This window comes from Lissotriton vulgaris, chromosome 1_2 (genome assembly GCF_964263255.1).
Source record: "Lissotriton vulgaris chromosome 1_2, aLisVul1.2, whole genome shotgun sequence".
Taxonomy (NCBI): domain Eukaryota; kingdom Metazoa; phylum Chordata; class Amphibia; order Caudata; family Salamandridae; genus Lissotriton; species Lissotriton vulgaris.
Window position 1 is genome coordinate 128638318 of NC_141686.1, and position 25284 is coordinate 128663601.

At 42.8% G+C, this 25284-nt stretch overlaps 1 protein-coding gene across 2 annotated transcripts in view; it reads left to right on the forward strand.

Moving 5' to 3' along the window:
- DGKI (diacylglycerol kinase iota) overlaps nucleotides 1–25284 on the forward strand; it is a 689048-nt gene that overhangs the window by 127694 nt on the left and 536070 nt on the right. For both annotated transcript variants that reach the window (XM_086952973.1, XM_086952974.1), the window contains exons 3-4: nucleotides 11959–12054; nucleotides 17909–17983. In XM_086952973.1, coding sequence (XP_086809099.1) covers nucleotides 11959–12054; nucleotides 17909–17983 — 171 coding nt within the window. The remainder of the gene's footprint in view (nucleotides 1–11958; nucleotides 12055–17908; nucleotides 17984–25284) is intronic.

The window sequence follows — 25284 nt, forward strand, 5'->3', positions numbered from 1 at the left end:
GAACACCAGATAAATTTCACAAGGTCCGAGTCCTTTTTAAGCATAAAGAGATGAATTGATTTGCCGAGAGTCACATCACAGGATGTTCAGCCGGTGTCAGGAGGACTCGACCACAGTTCCCCAGTTACAAAAGTTGGTGACGGCACATTATCATAAAGAAAAATAAAGCCTTTTCTCTCACCTGGCTCGAAAGAGAAAATATGTTTATTGTGTTGACCCTGGAGCTGGGTTTCCAAACTCTCTGTTTATATCTAAGAACTGTTCATAAGCCAAACGGACGTGCGCTGATCTTTATTCTTTGTGAGAGGATCCGCTTCTCAGTTTCTGCTTTCCACTGACCTGCCCAGGTGATCGACATGGTGATTCTGGCAGCAAAGGCTAGGGCTCGGGTGTCCCTGGGTGGGCACTGGCTCATGGTGAGACTGGCAGCGAAGGCTGGGGCTCGGGTGTCCCTGGGTGGGCGCCTGCTCGTGGTGAGACTGGCAGCGAAGGCTGGGGCTCGGGTGTCCCGGGGTGGGCACTGGCTCATGGCAGTGAAGGCTGGGGCTCGTGTGTCCCTGGGTGGGCACTGGTTCATGGTGAGACTAGCAGCAAAGGCTGGGGCTCAGGTGCCCCTGCGTGGGCCCTGGCTCATGGTGAGACTGGCAGCGAAGGCTGGGCTCGAGTGTGCTGGGGTGGGCACTTGCTCATGGTGAGACTGGCAGCGAAGGCTGGGGCTCGGGTGTCCCTGGCTGGACACTGGCTCATGGTGAGACTGGCAGCGAAGGCTGGGGCTCAGGTGTCCCTGGGTGGGCACTTGCTCATGGTGAGACTGGCAGCAAAGGCTGGGTGTCCCTGGGTGGGCACTGGCTCATGGTGAGACTGGCAATGAAGGCTGGGGTTCGTGTGTCCCTGGGTGGGCACTGGCTCATGGTGAGACTGGCAGTGAAGGCTGGGGCTCAGGTGTCTCTGGGTTGGCCCCGGCTCATGGTGAGACTGGCAGCGAAGGCTGGGCTCGAGTGTCCCGGGGTGGGAACTTGCTCATGGTGATACTGGCAGCAAAGGCTGGGTGTCCCTGGGTGGGCACTGGCTCATGGTGAGACTGGCAATGAAGGCTGGGGTTCGTGTGTCCCTGGGTGGGCACTGGCTCATGGTGAGACTGGCAGCGAAGGCTGGGAATCAGGTGTACCTGGCACTGGTTCACGGTGAGGCTGGCAGTGCAGGCTGGATCTTGGGTGTCCCTGGGTTTGGCGCTGGCTCATGTTGGTCTCACTTGCTGCAATCACAGTATTCACATGCACTTAAACTCTTGGAGTGGGAAGCACTCATTCCAGTAGCTTCACAAGTACTGCACACAACACCGAAAGCACCATCCCGTCCTCATTGCCATCACTAATGCGACCACTGCTGCTGGGTTTGGAAAGAGCGTCGTAAGTAGGTAAAGCAGGAGTAAATCAATCCTACTACTGCATGCTGGGCCTTCAGCAGGTTGTCGTTATTTGGGGATCGAACTATTGTTTAACGACCCGACTGATCATCACCCTGGTCTCTGCTGTTTGGCTTCCCCAGTCTTTTCTTACACACTTCTCTCGTCCCTTTTCTTCCCCTCCTCATCCTCACTCGCCTCCCCCACTCCGTTTCTATTTCCCTGACCCGAACCGCTTTCTTTTTCCCCATCTCACATTCTCCCTCCTCTCTCTTCTCTCAGCTCCTCCTTTCTTTTATCCCTCCTCACATTCTTCTTTCTCCTTCTCCCACTCCTCTCTCTTCTTCCATTGTTATTTCATTGTCTCCCTTTTCTCTTTATCCTCGTCTTCAATGACATTCTCTCTTCTTTCTAGATTTGATGCCTCAGAGGACTAACCTGTCCACAATAGAGGCCTGTGTTAGACCTCATGGTCTCAGGTTCAAATCCTGGCAGGTCCACTCAGCCTTTCATCCTTCAGAGGTCAATAAAATGAATTGGGTAAAAAGAAGCATCTGTCATTCGGCACCAAGATACCCTTGGGTGAATGCGCACTTTATACATGTTATGTTTCCACTCTTTAGCTTGACTTTATTGCCTTTTCTACCCTTCCTCTTACTAGGTATTCCATTCTGTTTTACTTCCCTTCCTCCCAATCTATTCTTCCCCTTTCCTTCTCGTTGTCACTTTTCCTCTTTCCTCTCACAGTCCTTCCACTCCCTTTATACTGCCTCTCCCATCGCCTCCGCAGCCCAGCCCAACCAATCCCGAAGCTGCTCTATAAAATAAAGAGCGCAATGTTCTTTCAACAGTCCTGCGTCTCTGTATTTGACAGGTTTGTGGTGCTCTCTCCTATCGTCTGCTCCTCTGCCTTCAGGCGCCATATTTCTAAGCGCTAAGTTCCTTGCTGGACCCCTGCTCCAGCTGACAATGTTCCTCAGTACGAGGAGAGGTACTGTGTGTTTATCAAGTTTTAAACAAGCTATTACCACCGCTGTCCCTGCCCTGCTGCACTCATCATGACAGCTGCTCCCGTCTCCGTTGGGCGTTCGTTGCAGCTGACAGCTCTCGCAGCATGCTGGCTTACCCGCTTGGAGATGGATTGGATGGCACTGCAGAAGTTAAGGAGTTCCAATACAGAAGTTTTCGAGAGGCTCACGGTGTCACCCCTTGGGGTGGTGTCACCCGGTGCGGGCCGCACCCCCCGCACCCCCCTAGTGACGCCACTGCATTTCATACTTTTTTCAAACCATGGCCCCAGGTACCTGTATTCAGTAACCAATTCTAATTTCTCTGTCCCCAGCCGCCATGTGAACCCGGCTTTCCTTCTACCAAAGCTCAAGGTTTTAGTTTTATCCATATTGATTACAAGTTTTTTCCTGGAGCAGTAATCATTAAATATATTCAATTTCCTTTGCAGGCCAACTTCTGTCTGATCCATGATCACAAGATCGTCGGCATGAAGCAAACATGCAATATGCCTACCATCTTGTTTCGGGCTTGCTCCAATCACATTCCCTAACATTTTTGGCAGACCTGCTAAGAATAAGGAAAACAGCAGAGGTGCCAATACACATCCCTGCCGCAGCCCATTTCCAATCTCAATTCTCCCAGTTAATCTACCGTCTATATCTAAAATTATCTGGGCCCAGTTCCTAGAGTGGAGCAATTGAATTAGGCATTGCAGATCTTTAGGAATATCAAAACTAGTTAGTGTCTCCCACAACAGTTCCCGATCCACCAGATCGAAAGCTGCTCGGAAGACTACGAAGCAGCAGAACAAACTTCCCTGTACTTCCGTCGACTTCTGCGCTATTGCCCAGAGAGCAAAACAATGGTCGATTGTTGAGTGCCCTGCTTTAAACCCTCCCTGTTCCGGGGGTTTAATCTGATTTTCCTCTGCCCAGTCTTTTAATAAACCCAATATGGCTTTGGCAAAGACTTTTTCCCCTACATCTAGGAGATTTATCAACCTATAATTTTTCGGTATTTTGTGGTCGCCCTTCTTATGTATAGGTCTTATGATTGCACCCTTCCAACTTTCTGGTATAATTCCAGTTTCCAAGACTATCTGAAACATATTTGCAAAGAACTGAGCCCACCAATCGTGCCTAGTTTTTATTATCACTGCCGGAAGGTTATCTGGGCCTGCAGCACGGGTAAGATTCATACTTGTTATAATTTTCTTTATAAAGCTTGTGGTGAAGTATTCCTTTATGTCATCCCTCACCTGTCGCCAAATTGGAATCCTGGGCTCTTCTTGCGTTGGCCATTTCTCATAGATTTCTCCCAGGTAGCCCTCCCAGTGATCTTCCGGGACCATACATTCTACACTTTCTTGCACTAATTTCCAAAATCCTTTGACATCTCTAGTTTCAATTACCTCCAACATTTTTACCCAACACTTATTTTTAAATGTTCTTTTTTTATTCCGAATTAGGGTTTTATATTTTAACCTTAAATACTAGAGCGACTGATATAATTCCACATTAAACCTTACCCTTAGTCTTCTTTCCTTCTGTCTAATCTGGGCCTTAGCTACCCGACATTCATCGTCAAACCAGGTTTTCCTATTTTTCCTATTTTTATTAGTACTATGGCTCCCAGAACCTGGCATTCTTGACCTAATTTTTTTCTTTGAGGTATCCACCAGCTTTCCAATGGTGTATTCAATCCAGGTAATTTCATCTCTAAGTTTGATCTCTTCTACAGGAATAGCCTGCTGGATTAGCTTTATTTATTTATTTATTTATTTATTTTATTTATAAAGTTTTATATAGCGCGAACAAGATCCTGACGGATATCAGAGCGCTTTACAATAGGTTGAAAGAGAGGACAAAATGAAATGCACACAGCAATTGAAGAAAAAAAAATGCTGAACAGTAAACAATGTCTTGCAAACAAGTCATTAGATGATTTCATGGTGTTCCAAAATAGTAATGCCCATTACCACAGATGTGCCATATGCCTAGGCTGGACACCTAGAGGCTTCAAGAAAAGGCTCAGCACAGCCAAACATTATATCAAGAAAACACAAATTTAAGCCTTGTGACAGCCAAGCTGAGACATTCTTGCAAGCAACACACAAATATTTTTAAACATTTATTATTGTTTTACTTACGACAATAAACAGGAATAAGTGTATTTGCCACATACAGGTGCAAGTAATTGTAGAGGGCCAGCGACCAACTTTTTTTAGATTTTGTTGCACCCCATTTATAAAGGCTCAAGGCCTCATGTGTTTTTATGAAAAGTTATAAAATAGTTAATGGGCTTGACTTATTTTTTTACTGTGGAAAGCAAATGTTAAAAACCAAAGAGTATTTATGGGTCAAATGCCATTACACTGTCTTAAAGCTTGGAGACAGTTTTTTTTGCTACAGATTACCATAGTATGCAAGGGTTTCGTGTTGGTTACCCATTCTGAGAAAACCCTCTGAATAGAAGTTGTGCACTTTGAGAATTCTTGTTATGCCATTTAAGGAAGGCCTGTATATTGATTGCACATATATGTATTTTTGTACATATTTGTAATGTTATAACTGTAAAGCAGTAGTTGCATTGCGGGAAAGCTTATGGGGAATACCGAAAACTTGGTTTGGTAATGATGACAAGCCTGTACTAAAGGCAATATGCATGGTTGGTTGGTTCACTGGAAGAAAGTTATGTCAGAGGCCTTCAGTCTATTCTTTTTATTATGAAAACTTGTGACAGGCGCAGTAGGTCTGACTTATTTATTGTAAACATATGTGTTATTACACAGTGTTAGACAGATATTGCGTTGCATGGACCCTCACAGATTACTGTAGACTGTAACGGTTTTTGGTGTTTGTTTCCCTTTCTGGTTTCCTTTTGACAAATCCTGCAGATAGAAGATTTGCACTTTGATAATCCTTGTTAACCCTCTTAGGAGGGATTGAATATTCATTTGCCAGCTGCATTTTTCTGTATATTTATAATGTTTTGCCTTCTGGGAAAGCTTACGTAGAATTCAGTAGGCCAGAGTTTGCTTCTGCTGACAAATCAATGATAAAGACGATGAGCCTGATTCGTTCATTTGGGAAAAGTTATGTAAGTGGCAGTAAGCCTCATATATTTATTATGAAGAGTTATGACGAATAAAATAAGCCATTCCAGTTTACTGTAAAGAGTCTATGTTAAAACCAATACACCTTTAAATGTGAATTTTCATTACAGTGTCTTAAAATGGCTACATAGATATTTTGTCATGTGGAATCTAATAGATTCCTATAGTAGTCAAGGGTTTTGCTGTTGGGTAATCCCGCTGACAAACAATTGCAATGTGATAATCCTTGTTAGGTCCTTTTCAAAGGGGTTGTTTATTTTTGCCAACTGTAATTTTGCTTCTATTTATAATGTCATGACTGTGTGCCTGGTGTTTGCCAGTTTATATGCAATAAAGTGGGCCTCTTTTGGTTTTAGCAACAAGTCAGGGATGAAAGCTTGATTGGTTCATGGGAAAAGTTAGGTCAAATGCCATAGGCCTGATATGTTTATTGTGTAAAGTTAAAACAAAGGTGGTAGGTCGGACTTACTTTTTGCAAAATGCATTTATTAAAACCAAGAGGCACTTAAACAAAACTTTTTAAACTGTGGCGAAGGCTAGAGACTGATTTTTTGTTTCATGAGATCTCACTCATTCATTTAGTAAGATATGACTTTGGTGCTGGTTACCTCCTCATATATCCCCTCTGGGTAGAAGATTTTCACTGTGATATTTCTAGGTAGACCTTATTAGGAAGGGTTGTATATTGACAGGCTTTTAATCTTGCTGACTTCCTAATGGCTGCCTTGTGTTAAAACATAGACTTGATTTAGAAGGCCTTAGTTGATGGTTGTGACTAGGCAGGTATATAGGCCTGGATGTTTCATTGAGAAAGTTATGCCAACTTTGATGCCAAGACACAGAGGACGTAAGACACACAGCTTGTCACTTTTGCAAGTGCTTAAGAGATTCTATAACTTGGAGGTATCATTTTTTTAAACATTTCCCAACTTTGTATCATATGATATAATACACTGTAGTATTGTCATATGCATTGGTCTATATGAATAATTACGCCAGTAATCATTTACACTTAGTATTAAACACTTATGACTTATGATAAGTGTTTAATACTAGTAAAAGGAATTCTTTTTAGTAACGTAAGAATAACAAAAGACTGAGACAATGAACAGGAAGGGTGTACAGTTTTGCCTTGCAGGCCACTTGCAGCTACTTGGTACTAGCTCATAACCCCCTAAGCACACTCAGCTACATTGCAAAGACTTGTACCCTTTGACCCAAGTAACTCTGGAGTCCGAACAGTGAGCCACTGAGCAACCTTCATAAAATTTAAATATGTGACCTACGTATTACAGAGTGTGATTTGCAGGAGTCACACTATTTTATGATGAGTCAAATCTGTAATTAAACAACACACAGATGTCTCCAGCAAGTGCATTAATCACCAGAGGTATCTTACTGCTATTACATTGGTATTTGTTGGGCACACAAAGATCTTTGCCATAACCCCTTAAACATTTTTAAATGCAGTCTCCTCATGACCAATTAAGTAACCCAGACATTTGTACTTGTTGCCAATTTCCTTGGTGACAGAGTTTTAAAAAATGAATGTGTTGACTGTCAGACAACATTCTTCATGATCCCGCCCCATTTCTACTGCCACTTTTTTATCCTAACGTTTTAGGGCTCCAGAGTATTTTTTTGCATTTCCAGGTCTGCTCCCAGCAATCTATATGTTTTTAAGTTTAATTTGAAAACATTTAGAACCAGATACACAAATCACTTTTCGTGAGTTTGCCTTACTTCTGGAAATTTAAGTCAAAGGCACACCTAAGCAGAGAGTAATTCAAGCTAGTAACCCATAAAAGCTTTGTGAATTGAATCTTAAGCTGGAAAACCTTTGAAAAATCGATTAAAAAAACTAGTTTTTTACAGTTTGGCATGGCGATATTTCTTACCGTGACTATTACTTTATCTTACCATTACTTGAACTGATCAGCTTTACTGTTCCCGCTCCACTCTTGTATAGTTTGATAATTGGAGCCAAGTCATTGTAATGTTAAGTTTTAATAATGGTGCAAATTCTAATTTGAAAGTAAATGCACGTAAACGAAATGCCTTTTCTAGGCAAATATTAAGAGCTGTAGATTCAGAAGCTAGTGCTCAATTAGCCTGCAAGTCCAAAGGGAGTTAATTTGATGACAAACATCCTTAGCAGATTATGTGAGTTGACTGACATATGATAAAATGAAGAAGGTAATGCCAACGTACGCGATTGCGTCAAACTAATACAGAAAGTAGCTAGTGTAATAAAGGGACGGAAAGAGCTTCAGCAAATTATATTGCATACTAGCAGCCCGTCCCGACGTTGTCCGGGTATGAATTGCTGCCGGCTAGTAGTATATTGTTTTGTAGGATTTCGTTTTGATAGCATTTCTTATCTGTCAGAGACCTGTGAAACCCTCCGATTCACAGTGCACTGCTGATGCACTTAAGAGTGCGCGTTCAGTAGTGTGTGAACTCGAGTTTCCCTACTTTATTTTTCCTTGCAATATTATGTAGCGCAAACTCGACAACATGGCATGAGCACAATTTACATTACAGAAGAACACATTAATTTGTGGTAGGCACGGGGAGACAAAGCGATTTGCCTGGAATCACAGGATGTTGAGCTGATGCCAAGATTCCAACGTAGCTCCACAGCTCTAAAGTTTGCAATTCTAGAACTTGTGGTAGGAGGTGTGTCTAAAAGTGTATGTCGGTGCTGGCCATCAATGAGAGAGACCTGTGCATTTTTCAAATGGGTGGTGAAAAAATATGAGTATGTTGCTGGAGATGTGGGCAGCTGTGCCACCAATGTACTTACCGGGGGAGGGTAAAAACCCATTATTCCGCAACTTTCTTTCCGCATACCATCACTCCGCATACTTTCATTACGAAAGTACCATGACTCCGCAATGCCATTATAACGCATGGCATTACATTTTATTTGCTTTTACCACGCATACATTTACAACGAAATTCGTTGTAAATGAATGAATGGTAAAAGCATGTTTTTTTTTAATGTTTGGATAAGTATGGGTATAGGGGTATATGTTTTGGGGTACTGAGGTATATGTTTTGGGGTGTTTGGGTATTTTAAGGGTTCAGATATAGTTTTGGGTTATGGGGTACAGGGGTACTTTTAGGGTTTAGGGATAGGTATGGGTTTTGGGGTACAGGGGTATTTATAGGGTTCAGGGCTAGGTTTGCGTTTTGGGGTATAGGGCTATTTTTAGGGTTCAAAGGTAGGTTTTGGTTTTGGGGTACAGGGGTATTTTAAGGGTTCAGGGCTAGGTTTGGGTTTCGGGGTACAGGGGTATTTTTAGCGTTCAGGGCTAGGTTTGGATTTTGAGGTACAGGGGTATTTTAGGGTTCAGGGGTAGGTTTGTGTTTTGGGGTACAGGGTTATTTTTAGGGTTCAGGGCTAGGTTTGGGTTTTGGGGTACAGGGGTATTTTTAGGGTTCAGGGGTAGGTTTGGGTTTTGAGGTACAGGGGTATTTTAAGGGTTCAGGGCTAAGTTTTGGTTTTGAGGTACAGGAGTATTTTAGGGTTATGGGGTAGGTTTGGGTTTTGGGGTACAGTGGTATTTTTAGGGTTCAGGGGTAGGTTTGGGTTTTGAGGTACAGAGGTATTTTAAGGGTTCAGGGCTAAGTTTGGGTTTTGAGGTACAGGAGTATTTTAGGGTTATGGGGTAGGTTTGGGTTTTGGGGTACAGGGGTATTTTTAGGGTTCAGGGGTAGGTTTGGGTTTTGAGGTACAGGGGTATTTTAAGGGTTCAGGGCTAAGTTTGGGTTTTGAGGTACAGGAGTATTTTAGGGTTATGGGGTAGGTTTGGGTTTTGGGGTACAGTCGTATTTTTAGGGTTCAGGGCTAGGTTTGGGTTTTGGGGTACAGGGGTATTTTTAGGGTTTAGGGATAGGTTTAGGTTTTGGGGTACAGCGTATATTTATAGGGTTAAGATGGGTTAGTGTTTAAGGGTGTTGGGGTATTTTAAGGAGTAAGGGTGGGATATGATTATGGGGTGCAGCGGTATTTAAAGGGAGCAGGGTGGGATTAGCACATGATATGAGACATGGCATGAAGGGCGGAACGTACCACACGCCCTCAGCGTTTGTCACGCCCCCAGCACACGCCCACAGCACAACACAGACACGCCCACAAGGGACTACTTTACTGGCACGGTTCTTTTACCTTTTAAATGTATATGGTTGGCGTCTGCATAGCCTATGTCTTTCTGCTGCAACTGCCCTTTCCAACGCTGTATTGGGTGTTGTGATTGGTGCTGTGGTTCCTGAGATTACCCGCCTCAAAGGTTTGGGCTCTCTCTTTATTATATTGGTATGGCTTTGCTAACTTGCCTGATTGACCTCAAAACAAATGCAAAGAGTCGATGGTCCTATTGAAAATATTTTGAGTTATATTTTTAACCTTTTATGCAGGAAGTGCTTTTGTTGTTAAATAACTTGCTGACATTGCTATTCTGAGTATTAAAAGTACAAGATGATATCAGGGTCTTTTCTACTTACATGCCTTGAAGTGTCTTTTTAAGTGTACTCGTCTCGTATATAGAAGAAATTCAAACATTTCTCCAAGTTTTTTCTAACATCAAGGGTCACATTCATCAAGGGGTTTTGTGTTGCCCTTGCGCCACACAGGGCAATGCAAATCCTCTAATGAGCTTTAACAAGCCACTCGAGATACCTTTCGTGGCGGGGTTAATCTGGAGTAATGCAAGGCAGCGAAAGTGGCTTCCTTTACTTACTCTGCCCAGGGAGGCGTTCCATTTGTGGAGCGTGGGTATCCCCACACATCCACCAATCGATTCTGAAGCATTCCCAGATTTATTTTTATTTATTTATTTTATTTATAAAGTCTTGTATTGTGCGAACGTGACCCGCGAGGATTTCGGAGCGCTTTACAGTAGAAGATTAAACAGTGGAAGAGGCAGTCAACACAAACAAAATGTTAATTTGTCGTAATAGAGCTATAGCATCTGAAGAACAACTTACATTAGAGACCTGGGCATGCGTCAGAGTGCTACACCTTCCCTGGGAGGCGTAGCAAGAACAAATATTTTTATTTCTCCTCATTTGTTCTTTTTTTTTTTTACGTGTGCTGCTTTCTGCAGCACTTGTAGAAAGACGAAACAGCTTTAGAGCATTGTTTTTGTGCAGGAAGGTGTCCCCATAGTATCTAAAGATCAAACAAATGCATTTCAAAAACCCCATAGTAAATCATTGAGCAAACGTTGCTTTTTCTAGTAAACGTGGAGGTAACATTTGTAGTTGCCACTGAGAAATGTAGTGGCACCCAAACATTTTATAATAAAACAGAATTCCTCTACTTCGAGAATACTTTTATGTATGATGTTTTATGTCGTTTTTATTTATTAATTACTATCCATTTTCTATTGCACTGCTGTATCTGCAATACAGTTTTACAGTAGTGAAGAAAAACATTTGGATTCATTGAAGCTGAGAAGTTTACTTCAAAACATTAGCCTGGAGAGAGGCTAGAATAGGATATACTCAAATGAGTGACTCAAAGCAAATTTAGTTAAGATGAAGTCGGAAAATGCGAGTTAACTTTTTTTCGTGGATGCCTAGAGGTCAGATTGTTTTCTGAGTTGGGAAAGGTGTTATATTAACTGATTCTAGCACCAGTGTATAATAGATTAGGAGACTGAAATATTTCCATTTTTGGTTTGTTCCCTACTCCCTACACTCCTCCCAAGTTGCTGAGCAATGACCCCAGATAAGATGTGGTACCAAAATTGATAGCCATCTACATCTGACGTCAGATTTTACATTTCTAATATGGCCTGGACAAGAAGCCAATGCCTTTCACTCAGAGGGGTCTCCTGGTGTGTTACCCAAATTGATAGCAGGGTAAATTGAAAATGGTCATATGAGGTTGAATTTCCTATGTGTAGAGCCTGGCCATAGCGTGAAAGACGAACTTAATCGGAATTAGTAATATCTGGAGAATAATAGCTGAAATTACAAGCAGCTTAAAAGGTCAGGAACTCGGTAGGATCTTCTTTGATGTTAGTTCCAATGATTGTGAGGTTGTACAAGAACCTATCTGGATTTAAGAATGCACCGACTATTATTCGCATTCCTACTTTTCTGATCTATGATTTTCATACCATGCTATTAAAATGTTGCTTTCACATTCTAAGGTTAGCTGCGATGCAAATGAAAAGCGAAGACTTCCAGCCTTTGTATCAGAGATCTGATAACCCAGGGAGGCTTAGGTAAGAGGTTCATAAGTTTTGGAGCAACAATTGACAAATGTGGGCAAAAGTTAGACCGTACGCGTTCTTTTCGACTGATACATTGAAATTAGTTGACCCGGAGAGTATCCCACTAGTGACAGATAATACCACTGCCTGTGAAGCACTACCCTAGGGATGGCTGTGACATGTCTGTTTTTGGTCCACAGGAGAACGCAATAAATGGAGACCACGTGTGGCTGGAGACCAACATCTCGGGGGACCTCTGCTACCTAGGCGAAGACAGCTGTCAAGTCAAGTTTGCCGTGAGTCTGTTCTTGGTTATCTCTCTTTTCTGTCCGTAAACAGCACTTTTCATTTTCTCTGTCATTCACTGCACAGAGTTCCTGGTCTGCTGTAGGCACTGGCCCCTCTACACACACTTTCGCTGCGTAAAATTAACTCTTTGCTTCAAACAGCTGCATGCTGCCTTTTCCAAATCACATCTATTTCCCAGGAACAAAAAGGAAACCACATTTCTGAGAAACCAATAGATGTGCCTCACAGTTTGTTGCAGTCCTACTGCTGCGAGACCTCCTGTGATAGTCATGCACAGAGTTTCAGGTATGGGTTGGGAGTGAAAGTTGTAAAATTTTACGTACACATTTGAGAGTCATTCTATTTCGGAGTCAACGACTTCTTTGAATTACATTACAAATAAATACAGAAGTCAGCTGATAGGCGAGGATGCCACAGCAAGGCAGAGGCTACTTGTCACCAGTTTTAGGTCTAACAACTGACACCTTTTAATTTTGCACAAAAAAGATAGATAGATAGATAGATAGATAGATAGATAGATAGATAGATAGATAGATAGATAGATAGATAGATAGATAGATAGATAGATAGATAGATAGATAGATAGATAGGGATTTCCAGGGAGTTCTCTTCATCTGTTGGTCTGTTATTGTGTCATTCACATTTTATTTCAGCCCACTACAGTAAAGGACCAGCCCGTTTTAGTCAATGGCTAACTCAATGTGAGTGATAGCATTCTTCTCTTTTATAAGGAGCACATCTCAACACAAAATAGCTCCCCTAATGCCAGAGGTTACTCTGGCAAAGTGTGCATTTTGGAAAAATAGTCTGCCTTTAGCCAATTTCGTATTCTTTTATTTCGGCGAGGGCCCGGCAGCTCCCCCAACCTCAAACTTTATCAGCCATGTCTAAACAAAGCAAGTATGGGCAAGCTTAAAGATTGGTAGCCAGCACCAGACCCATTGTTTTTTTTTGTTGCCAATGCTTGTTTTAAATTTCTAAGATCAAAATCGAAGGCTGAGCTGAGATTTAAAAGACGCATCCTGGTCACATGGCAGGCACCTCGGATGTGGACCACGTTTGAGGCTGCATTGTTAGACATGATAGACTTCAAACTACTGAAATCAGAAGTGATAGACTACAAACTACTGAAATCACTACTACTGAAATCAGAAGTGATAGACTACAAACTACTGAAATCGGAAGTCATAGACTACAAACTACTGAAATCACTACTACTGAAATCAGAAGTGATAGACTACAAACTACTGAAATCGGAAGTCATAGACTACAAACTACTGAAATCACTACTACTGAAATCAGAAGTGATAGACTACAAACTACTGAAATCGGAAGTCATAGACTACAAACTACTGAAATCACTATTACTGAAATCAGAAGTGATAGACTACAAACTACTGATATCAGAAGTGATAGACTACAAACTACTGAAATCACTACTACTGAAATCATAAGTGATATACCACAAACTACTGAAATCAGAAGTGATAGACTACAAACTGCTGAAATCAGAAGCGATAGACTACAAACTGCTGAAATCAGAAGCGATAGACTACAAACTACAGAAATCAGAAGCGATAGACTACAAACTACTTAAATTGAAAGTGATACTACAAACTACTGAAATCGGAAGTGATAGACTACAAACTACTGAAATCTACTTACTGCGAAGATGCTTTAGGCAAAATTCTCAGTGCATTGAACCCAGCTAATCATCCTTCCGACCCGCTTCCGGCAAAAGCAGTCAAAGCCCTTACTCCACTACTTCTACCTCTCTGGTCCAAGATCATAAACAGTTCACTTCAACAAGGATGCATCCCAGACACCCTCAAAGTGGGCCAGGTCTCTCCCATTCTTAAGAAGCCCACGGCAGACCCCACAGACCTAAACAACTATCGCCCTATCTCCAATATCCCTACCGTAGCCCAGTTGCTGGGAAAATGTGTGCACCTACAGCTAACCAAACATATCGACCACTTTGACCTTCTCAACAAACACCAGTCAGGTTTCCGTGCTGGCCATAGCACAGAATCAGCCATGACACACATCATCGATGATGCGCTGCAAATACCAAAATAGATCTTGCCTACTCATCCTACTTGATCCCTCCTCGGCCTTTGACACGGTCAAGCACGCAAATTTGTTAGACCTCCTGAAACACAGAATGGGCCTATCTGGTGTAGTGATAGCTGGTTCACTTCTCCTCTCCAAAACCGGACACAACAATTCAAAGTCAATAACACCCTGTCCAAGCCTGTCCCAGTAACCCTGGGGGTACCGCAAGGATCCACACTATCCCCAACACTGTTTAATCACTTCTTGGAACCTCTCACCGAAATTCTAGAATCATCTAACGTGCAATATCACATGTACGCAGATGATACACAGTTATAACGAAAGATACACACCCTAGAGGACATCAAATTACTTAACACAGCTCTTAAGAATACCCAAACATGGCTGGCAGAAAATCATCTTAAATTGAACGCCCTCAAGACTGAATTCCTACTAATAGCTCTGCCAGCTCAAATCCCCAAAATGCTAAACTTTTTCAAACCTATCACGGCGTTTAACGTACAACCTACCATTGTGGACTCAGCGAAGTCACTTGGAATGACTTTAGACAGTAACCTTAACATGCAAAAACACATTAGCAATGCTACAAAGGGAGCTAACTTCCAGATAAACACATTAAGGAAATTGAAACCCTTCCTACCACATAATGACTTTAAGCAGGCAGTTCAAGCTCTGGTTATACCAAGAGTGGAATACGGTTGTCACCCCCTATGTGGCCTACCTAAAGCATCAATTGCACCTCTCAGAGCCTCAATGAACGCCGCAGCAAGACTCATAACTGGATCTAAATGCAGCTCCCACATCTCCCCGAACCTTCAATCCTTGAACTGGCTACCCCTAGAGGCGAGAATTCATTTGAAAATTGCGTGCATGACACACAGAGCCCTACATCAAAAGACACCCAGTCACTTGGCACAGAAACTTACGATCTCTGGTGGGGCCAGATCCTCAAGAAATGCGGAAAAATTACTTCTGAAAAGACAAAAATTCCAGAAGAAAAAAACTTATAACAGATCCTTCTCTGGGATGGCACCCAGAATTTGGAACGCCTTACTCCCAGAAACCAGACTTAACCCGTCCTCTACTTCTTTTAAAAAGGAAGTTAAATTCATCCTCATGGCCCAATACACATGACTAGGGTCTGCTGAATCCCTGTAATGAGATGCTTTCGCGCTCTCAACTACAAGACACTTATTGATGCTAAATCTAACTATGCTACTTTTTACTATATTTTATGTACATTTAATTTTATCTATTTCCTGTGTAAGTAACATTTATTGTCTGTACAGCGCTCTGATATCCACTAGGATCTTGTTCGCGCTTTATAAAACTCTCCAAATAAATAAATAAATAAATACACTAAAAACTACTGAAATCAGAAGTGATAGACTACAAACTAATGAAATCAGAACTGGTAGACACACACTGCTGAAATCAGAAGTGATAGATTACAATCTACTGAAATCAGAAGTGATAGACTACAAACTACTGAAATCAGAAGTGATAGACTACAAACTACTGAAATCAGAACCTATACACTAAAAATTACTGAAATAAGTGATAGACTACAAACTAATGAAATCGGAAGTGATAGACTACAAACTACTGAAATCAGAAGTGATAGACTACAAACTAATGAAATCGGAAGTGATAGACTACAAACTACTGACATCAGAAGTGATAGACTACAAACTACTGAAATCATAAGTGATAGACTACAAACTACTGAAATCAGAAGTGATAGACTACAAACTAATGAAATCGGAAAGGATAGACTACAAACTACTGAAATCAGAAGTGATAGACTACAAACTACTGAAATCAGAAGTGATAGACTACAAACTACTGAAATCAGAAGTGATAGACTACAAACTAATGAAATCGGAAGTGATAGACTACAAACTACTGAAATCAGAAGTGATAGACTACAAACTACTGAAATCATAAGTGATAGACTACAAACTACTGAAATCAGAAGTGATAGACTACAAACTACTGAAATCATAAGTGATAGACTACAAACTACTGAAATCAGAAATGATAGACTACAAACTAATGAAATCGGAAGGGATAGACTACAAACTACTGAAATCAGAAGTGATAGACTACAAACTACTGAAATCAGAAGTGATAGACTATACACTACTGAAATCAGAAGTGATAGACTACAAACTACTGAAATCAGAAGTGATAGTCTACAAACTACTGAAATCAGAAGTGATAGACTACAAACTACTGAAATCAGAAGTGATAGACTACAAATTACTGAAATCAGAAGTGATAGACTACAAATTACTGAAATCAGAAGTGATAGACTACAAACTACTGAAATCGTTCACTTCCTGATTGTAGTCCATAGTTTACAAACACTGCAATAATCTATTGAGGTCGTTTGTGTTTTTATGGTCTCAGAGATGGCCAAAGGAGCTACATTTAGGAACTCATCATGCAATCTTCTAATAATCTGATCTAATTTAACATCACCAGGTCAGTTAAATTTAAGACATTTCTTCAGCTTAGGGCCTTCAAAATATTAATAAGGGTGTCCCCTTTGAAAATGTGGATATTTTTCAGTTCTGAGTGGGTTTATTTGCACCTCTCTTCAGCTCCAAATTGGCTTTGCTGTGTCATGCCTATGTTTCCCTTTTATATTTATAAAGGTGACACAAGATAATGCCCCTCAGTCTGTATGCCAGGTACAGTCCCGACATCAATTGTTTATTCTTTTGAGGGATTAATGCCCTCGATATAGAAACGTACATGTTTTCCCTGTGTTGAAATGATGTTCAGTTCCATCTTCCAGGTCTTTGTTTCGCTGCCATCTGAGCCAAGAATGTGTCTGCCTTTGAAAGCCTGCGCAGTGTTCCGCCAGGGATAATGTTTTCATTTAGTCCACTTAAAACCTGTACCTTACATGCAGCATTTCATTCTGTGCGAACTACTGCCACCTAGTGGTTTGTCCCATGCTTCACCTCGTCAAACCATTGAGGCCTTTCAATGAGCGTCTGTCGACATCTATCTGTCTGTATCTTTTCGGTTTTTAGGCCTACATGTGCTGTATCTTTCTCTGCGATTTGTTATGATGTGCTGCCTCTTTGTGGCCAGTCTTATGCATTACAACTTGTAAACCAACTGAGCCTTTTATTGAGCACAAGAGCGCCTGCAGTAGTTCCTTTATGTTTTTAGGTCTGGCTCACGCGTTTTGTCACATTCAATTCTTTATCTCCCCTTTTTGCAACTTTTTTTTACTTCTTTGTTCCCAGTTTTGGAAAATACAATAGGACAAGCTTAAATGTGATGAACAGTATGTTTGCCTGCAGCAAATGTAAACGGCGTTTTTTAAAACCATTAGTATATTAAGGTGCGTTGGCACAATGGAGCCAGACGTATTGGCTTTGCCACTGCTTGTTAGACTAAGCCAACATGTGCTAAATCCTAATCAGCGATTGTGCAGGATCTGTTGCATCTCAGATGTGCATTCAAAAGCATCACACGCACACCCAATTGCTATATTCTCACGCTCTCCTTTTGTCATGGCTCATAATAATACACTTTTCCCACATATTGGAGAACTGGAGTTATTATAGTAAATAATCCTCTTGAATAATTGTGATATGTCTGCACCCCTCTGCCTTTGAAGACAGCAAGGGAATCTCAGAATGAGGATAGAATCCATTTTTTTATTTTCAGGAATGTGAACAACGTGATTTCACCATGGACTTCATTCACACTTTCTCTCTCTTTTTTTTCATCAATGTCATTCAGAAATCAGCTCTCAGGCGGAAGTGTGCAGCATGCAAGATTGTTGTCCACATGGCCTGCATGGAGCAGCTTGAAAAGGTAAGAAAGTACAGCTGTCAAACTAACTGCTTTTCACATTGTGGTTGATAGACAATAAACATCTAGCAGTAAACAACAGGGCAGGAATTTAAAATCAGAGAAAAGCAACAGAGAAGATGTATTCATCACATGCGTTGATAGAGGGCCCGATTCACAGAATGAACTTAAGACTCAATCCTAAACTTACTACTATTATGGTATTCACAGAATGCACTTACTACTTTTGGCATTTACAGAATGAACTTACTACTTTTGGTATTCACAGAAGTTAGGATTTTGTCTTAAGTCTGTCTTAAGTCTGTCTTAAGTCTGTCTTAAGACAAACTTAAGACAAAATCCTAACTTCTGTGAATACCAAAAGTAGTAAATTCATTCTGTGAATTCCAAAAGTAGTAAGTGCATTCTGTGGATACCAAAATAGTAGTAAGTTTAGGATTGAGTCTTAAGTTCATTCTGTGAATCAGGCCCAGAGGGTTCCCAGTGCCTATACGATTCAAAGAAAATATGAATTTACTATTTCCTTTTCATAAAGCTCTGGACGGGTTATGGAAAGAAAGGCTGAGATCTCCCAGCAGGAATATGTTCTAGCTGAACATATATGATCTAATAGGACACGTGTGGTCTTTTGGTTGTGATGCGGTCTACTGTAGAAGGTATTGTCTGTTGTACGGGGAGTTGTCTGGCTGAGGAGGTGCTAGTAGAATAGGTGAGGTCTGTTGAAGGGGAGTTGTCTTGTAGAAGTATGATCTAGGGCCAGATTTATGGCGATTTGACACAACGCAGCAAGACACCTTGTTGATCTGCTTCAAATGGAGAGAGGAGGAATGCACCATATTTACTAATATATGGCGAATACCTGCTCTTTCTTTGCGCTGGTGCACTGTGTACTGCCTAGGGCCAACGCAGACACTCTTGCGCCATGGTGCAAAGGGGCCTGCATTGCAGACAGGATTATTTTTGTGCGGTAAGGAATACCTTCCTGCACCAAAACAAGCCACAGAGGCATTATCTTCTTTTTACATGTACTACAGAATGCAGCACACATAGAAAGAGGAAATAACAAGGAGGAATAAAGATATGTCTCCTTGTTACACCTCTGTTGGGATGGCGTACCATTTTGATGCATTCCCAGGTTTACTACCCCTTCGTAAATCGAAGAATGCTCCACAATACATTAGTGGATGCTTGGGAATGCCCACCCTCCATAAATGGTACTCCTTCCCAACGCAGAGTAATGCAAGGCAGGTGTCTCAGGATTTACCAATCCTTACAAAGCCTTGCAAGCTGTCTTTGCGTGTCCTGGTAAATCTGACGTAAGCCCTTGTAAATGTAAATGTATTGCGACTTATATAGCGCACGTATCACCCGAAGGCATCAAGGCGCTTGCCTTGGGAACCCGTCCTGGCTTTTTCCCTGTGAGATAACCCCTACTGGGCATCCCCAAGGTGAAAGCCAGGCATCCCGCAGCGGGTGGGCCGCCGTATTGGAGATTAAGCAAGCTATTGCCCAGAGTTGCAGCGTGGGACCCCATGATTAGAGTAGGCACCAAGGCGAGAATGATCGAGTCCGTGGACATTTTGGGCTCAGAACCCTGCCGCGTCGGGAATTGAACCCTGGTCCCGGGCCAGACCTCTGCATCAGGGTCTGCCGCTCTAATCAGTGAGCCACACTCCTCCTTGCGTTGCCTCGTGTGAAACAAGGACAACCCAAGGGCTATATAAATCTGGGCCCGGATACATTGAAACACACACGGCTTATTGGAGGACGTGTGGTCTTGTAGAAAGGGCATGGGTTGCTGTAGACAGTGTTGTTTCGCAAAATAATTGTGCTGTATTAGACGAGGTAAGATCTGCTAGAGTTTATGTGGTCTGGTGGAAGGCATATGGTCTAGTACAGCAGTTGTGATCTAGTGATGGAGGTCTGGCATTATAGAGGAGATTAGGCCTAGAAGAGGAGATACGGTCTAGCAGTAGAGGTAAGGTCTGCTGAAGGTGGTTTCTAGTGAACGAGGTATACTATAGTGAAATATATTTTCTCTGCTGGAGGAGGTGTGATCTAGCATAGTTGGAGTGGTCTAGTGGTGGTGTTGTCTAGAAGAGAAGGTGTGGTCTGCTTGATGCAGTGGGATTGTGGCGCAGTGGTGGAGGGGGATCTGCTAGTAGAGGTGAGGTCTAGTTGAAGACATGGTTTAATGGAGAAGTAGTCAATTCAATTCAATTCAAAATTCTTTATTCGGCCAAATAAAATAGACCACAAAAGCACATGATATCAAAATACAAATCCACAGTGTGACAATAGTAAGAATCCAAATTTACATTAATTTAAAAAATATTTAAAAGTGTGATTACGGCAGTGCATTTTAGGTCTCCGAGTTCATCGTATAGCCAATTTAAAAACACAAACACAGGCACGAACAGAAACATGGACACAAGTATACAATTATCAAGCAAGATAGGAGCACAAAACCCTCAAATAGGGTCCGCCATATGCTCCTATCAAACACTAAAAGAATAGAAGAGAAAAACCTCAATCTAATGCCATCTGATGGAGGGGGGATTCGGTGCAAGCAAGTTAGCCATCCATAGTCTTTCTGGCTCGAATAACTGCTTTCCAAAAAGCACACACAGAAAAAGAAATATCGTATGAGCTTAAAAACTGTAAGTGGAGCAGAGCTACCTTACACTGCCGGAAACCTAGTTTGCGTAGCAAAAGCTGGATAAAGTGATTATGTGCGCGACTGTACGATTTGCAAAAGAACATAACATGCAAAAGTGATTGTGCAGATTGATTATCACAGGGGCAGATCAAATCTGTGTTATCATGGGGGAGGAGCCAAGACGGCGGCCAAAATGGCCGCATAGAAGCCCGGCTCCGCAGCTCGCCCTCACCTCCAACACTATCCTGACTACGATCCTGCACCCCAGCCGCGGTCCAGTGTAGCGGAACTGCGACGGAACCCGACCGTGTGACTCCGGCCCTCGTACCGCCTCTGACGGCCGAGCATTGCCGTCTGAAAGTTTCTGGCCTTTGATCCGGTGTGAGCCGGGACCTTGGGTAACGCTGCAGCCACCCCGCAATGAGTAAACACCGGCCTCGATCGGCCATGATGGTCCGGCGGCCCGAGTGGTGAAACCGAAACTACTCTTTGCCGCGATTCCTGGATACCTCGCGGAAACGTGCCATTGATTTCTACGGCGCAAGTTCCCGGCCGGTACCGGCGAATTTGGGGAGGCAGAACAGCTTGCCTGGATCGGACTCTGGCCGAAACGCGGTAAGAGGCGCCTAGCGTTGTGCCTCCATGGGGGCTTGCGTGTGACTCTTTTCAGCTCCTTTGAACACTGCGCATTGCTCATTGAAGCCGGGCCGCCGCTGGGACGGATTTTCTTTGTTCTATGAGGCCCGAGGTCCTGGGGCGCTGGAAGTGAGAAAATGGCGCTTACGGTGAAGGATGTTTGGCTGGCCCTCCGTGACTGGTGCATTGACTTACAAGGACTGCGGGCGACTGTGCACATCTCGCAGCTCACCATCTCTCCTGCCATGGAAAACTTGGGCACAGCAGTGTGCACTGAGGAACGTGAGCCCGATTTCTCCCCGGTTGCTGCAGCTGAGGACTCCCAGGCGTGTAGGATACATGATGACGAGACCGGGGAGCGTGATAACCGGGACTGCGACTCTGCTACTCTATTTGCTCTCCTGCCGGCCGCCTTATTGCCTGGTTGCCATCGCCTTGCCTTCTTGCGGAATATGGTTGTGTTCCGGGAGAACGCTCCTGAGTCATTATTCTGGTCTTTGCTGCGAACCTGGGTGGCCCCTCCTGGTACTGTGGATTTGTTGCCGTCACCTGCGTACACTTGGGGTAGATTGTTGACTTTTTCCCGTACTGGCCAGGGCTGACCATTGCCTGTCTATGACACTTCTTTGTGACCTTGGTGCCGAAGTGGAACATTGTTTACACTGGAGACCTTGGGTGGTTGGGGTGACCGAACATTGGTGCCCACGTTCCTTTTAACTGGGCTTATGCTTCTGGGGTTGGGGGTGTACAAGGGGCTGGTGCTATGGCCCTCCTCCGTTTTTCCCACTTTTAGGGTTCTTCTCGGGGCGACAGGCATGCCTATGGGGGGGGTGGGCCGTGGCCTTCCGCTGGTATGCAGGGTGGGGGGTTGGGGGATGGGACGTGATTTATGTTACTCTGTGTTCTATGGCCCTCTATCTTCTTCTTCTTCTTTTCTTTTCTTTTCTTTTTATATACCTTATTCTTCACTGGGGTTTGGGTTCAGCGCGATTGGGGAGTTTTACACAATGTGTCATTTTGCGACTTGGTTATGGATCTTGGCCTCCTGAGGGTGGGACACTGTGTTCTGATAAGTGTTTGCTGTTCGCTACGCTCCCGATTTGTGCTTCTTCCATGATGACTCTCAACTGCGGCGAGATGTGGTTCTGGCGATGTTTTGCATTGTATACTGTTCTCTCCTGATTTCATGAGGCCGGGACCAATGTGTTGCTCTACGATATCCTGATGCCATTTATCCTTCAGACTTTTAATTTGAAAATTAGACCGCAGTGCTTCTGTAATTGATCCTTAAAGACTTACCTTATTGATATGTACTACATTTCTGAGCCTTCGGGCTGCGCGCTGGATTGTATGTGTAACCTCTTATCAATAAAGGTTTTCCAAAAATTAAAAAAAAAAAAAGAATCTGTGTTATCAGCAAAATCAGGGGGCTTTAAAAAAAAAGCAGTAACAAATGAATGGATCCTGCCCTGAAATGGAAAAGAAGAGATCTCTCCCATCCTGTGAGGTGTAAAGACAGATACACAGAAGATAAGCCTGGTAATAAGGGTCTGTAGTAAGTTAAAACTGAAGATTTAACCAACTTGGTTTTCGTTCCCAGATTTTCACTATGCTCCATGTATGCTGCTTTCACCTCTGCTTTTGAAGCTTTAAGAATACTGGTAGGTTCTGAGAACCAGGCAGATAGACCCACGGTTCCTAAGGTGTTCCACATGTAACTTAGCCAAGGGATAGACTGGGTGTTTTCGTATGCAATGCATTCGAGTATGATGTACCTAAATAGTTTTGCCGCTGGGTTCATCCAGACTCTGACCCACAGTAGGACTGGAGCCCCGCGTTGTTTGTCTAATATATAGGCCTGATTTAATTCTGATTGTCTAATAAAGCTGGACAGTAGTGTGTGGTAAACTCAGCAACAGCCGAAGAAAATGGTTTTCCTCGGACTGAAGGCCAGCGCATTTGTTAAAGCCCCAGTCAGCCGTGCCTTAGGTGGCTGCACTAATGCACTGAGAATTATATACTTTCAGTGGAGGAAGAACAGTCCCTCTAGACTCTGCTCTTGAGAGATTACAAGAAGACCATGCAGTTCTGCAAAGCTTTTGGCTGGCCTGCGCCAGGCGGGGGTTCCAAGAACCTGAGGAACTAAAAGTTAAGCCTAGGTAGCAGAAATTGTCAGTGGCCATTAGGTCTTGCCAATTGAGGTTGATTTTGTTCAACCTCATTTTCCCTGGTCCGCAGGACATGATGTGCAACTTTGTATAATTCGTTTTCAGATTCAGGTTGGACATAGAAGAGGAGAAAAGCTCCACCTGAAGCCTCAGTGCATTCAGAGTTAGGGCAACTAACACTGCACTGCATCGTCGGCATAGAGTAGAGCAGGAATGGGGGAGCCTGCTATTTTAGGGACATCTGAGGGGCGGGAAGTTAAATGGGCTGTTAGTCCCTTTATATATAACATGAATAATAAAGGAGCCAATATGCATCCCTAAGAAGTAGTCTATAGGAGGAGGTATTGTTGAGGAGCTTTATTCAGGGCCACTAGAATTATGTGGCATTAGAGGACCAAAATATGCTGTAGCGTTGACTAATTTATGTGGCAAAAAAAATCTAATTATGCATCGTTAAGTGGCACATTTTGTGGCAGTACTACATCATCATTTTGACATAGTTACACGTTAACGCTGTCCAAACAAAGGTTTCACCTCATTATTTTACGTTTAACACCTAAATACAGCAATCAGCAACAGAATGGTGCCTACCTAACCTCTGCAATGGGCCTGGCCTGCCACTGAGATTGTGGCCAGGTTGTGTTGTCTATTGTCTGCTGGAGGAGGTGTTGACTAATAGAATATGTCTAGTCTGCTGAAGGAGGTATTGCCTAGTAGGATGGGAACAGCCTAGTAGGACATTTCTATTTTACAGGGTTTGGAGTTGACTAGGAATAGCAGTGTGTGTTCTAGAACAAATGGGGTGACCTACGGGAGGACTTGTGGTTTAGTGAAAGATGTGTGATCCAGTAGAAATGTGATCTACTGGAGATGGTGTTGTCTAGTAGAGGTGGTATGGTTTAGTTGTAAAAGTGTGATCTGCTTTAGAGCATATGATCTAGTTTAGAGTATAACATAACGTGTATTTGCAAAGCGCACGTTCACCCAAGGGTATCTTGGCACTGAATAACAGATGTTTCAGTCTAGTTAAGCATTTGTAGCATATTGGAGAGGTTGTAGCCGTGGAGAGCAGTTGTGGCCCAGTGGAGTGGATGTGGCCTGGTATCTGTGAAATGTCAAACAAGAGGAGCTGTTATGAACTGAAAAAATGTGTCCTGAAGGTGGTGATGACTAGTGAATGAGTTGTAGTCTAGAAGATAACATGTGGTCTAATTAAGATCTTATGGTATTTTGTATGGTGTGTTTCTTAGTAAAAAAAAATTGTGGTCTGCTTGGACAACTGTGGAAAAGTAAACAACAGTTTTTTCATATTCTACCTCGTATGTGTGCCCTCTTAACGAACCACTGGCTCTTATCTTCAAAGCTATGCATAGGGCAAGTCCGTCTGCCACAAAGTATGTGGGCACAAGTCCAGTTCTCCAGCACCTTTAAAGACCTTCTGGAGAAGTGGATGGGCAGAAGCAGCCTAACACTGGATGACTGAGTGGTCCCCAGCCCCATTACATGCTTTGCTTACCTCCACTCTCTCCGCCCCTGTCACCCCTTAAATAATAATTTGATAGCAATCCAAGTATATTCATTATTAAATGCTATCACTGAATTTCTTCTCCTAGGAGCAGCAACCTGTTAATGATCTTTCCTCCAGAATCTTTGTCCCCTACTTTACTACTACAGTAGATTATACCATGTGGGCACTACTGTGATCTGTCAGAATACTAACTAACCACTCTCCAGAAAGTCACAAATGTGATGACAGAGCTAATAAAAGGCACACAAGAAAGAAACTTGTTGTTTATGGGTCCAAGAGACCTCCACTGTCGCCTCATGAGAGCGCGCATCAA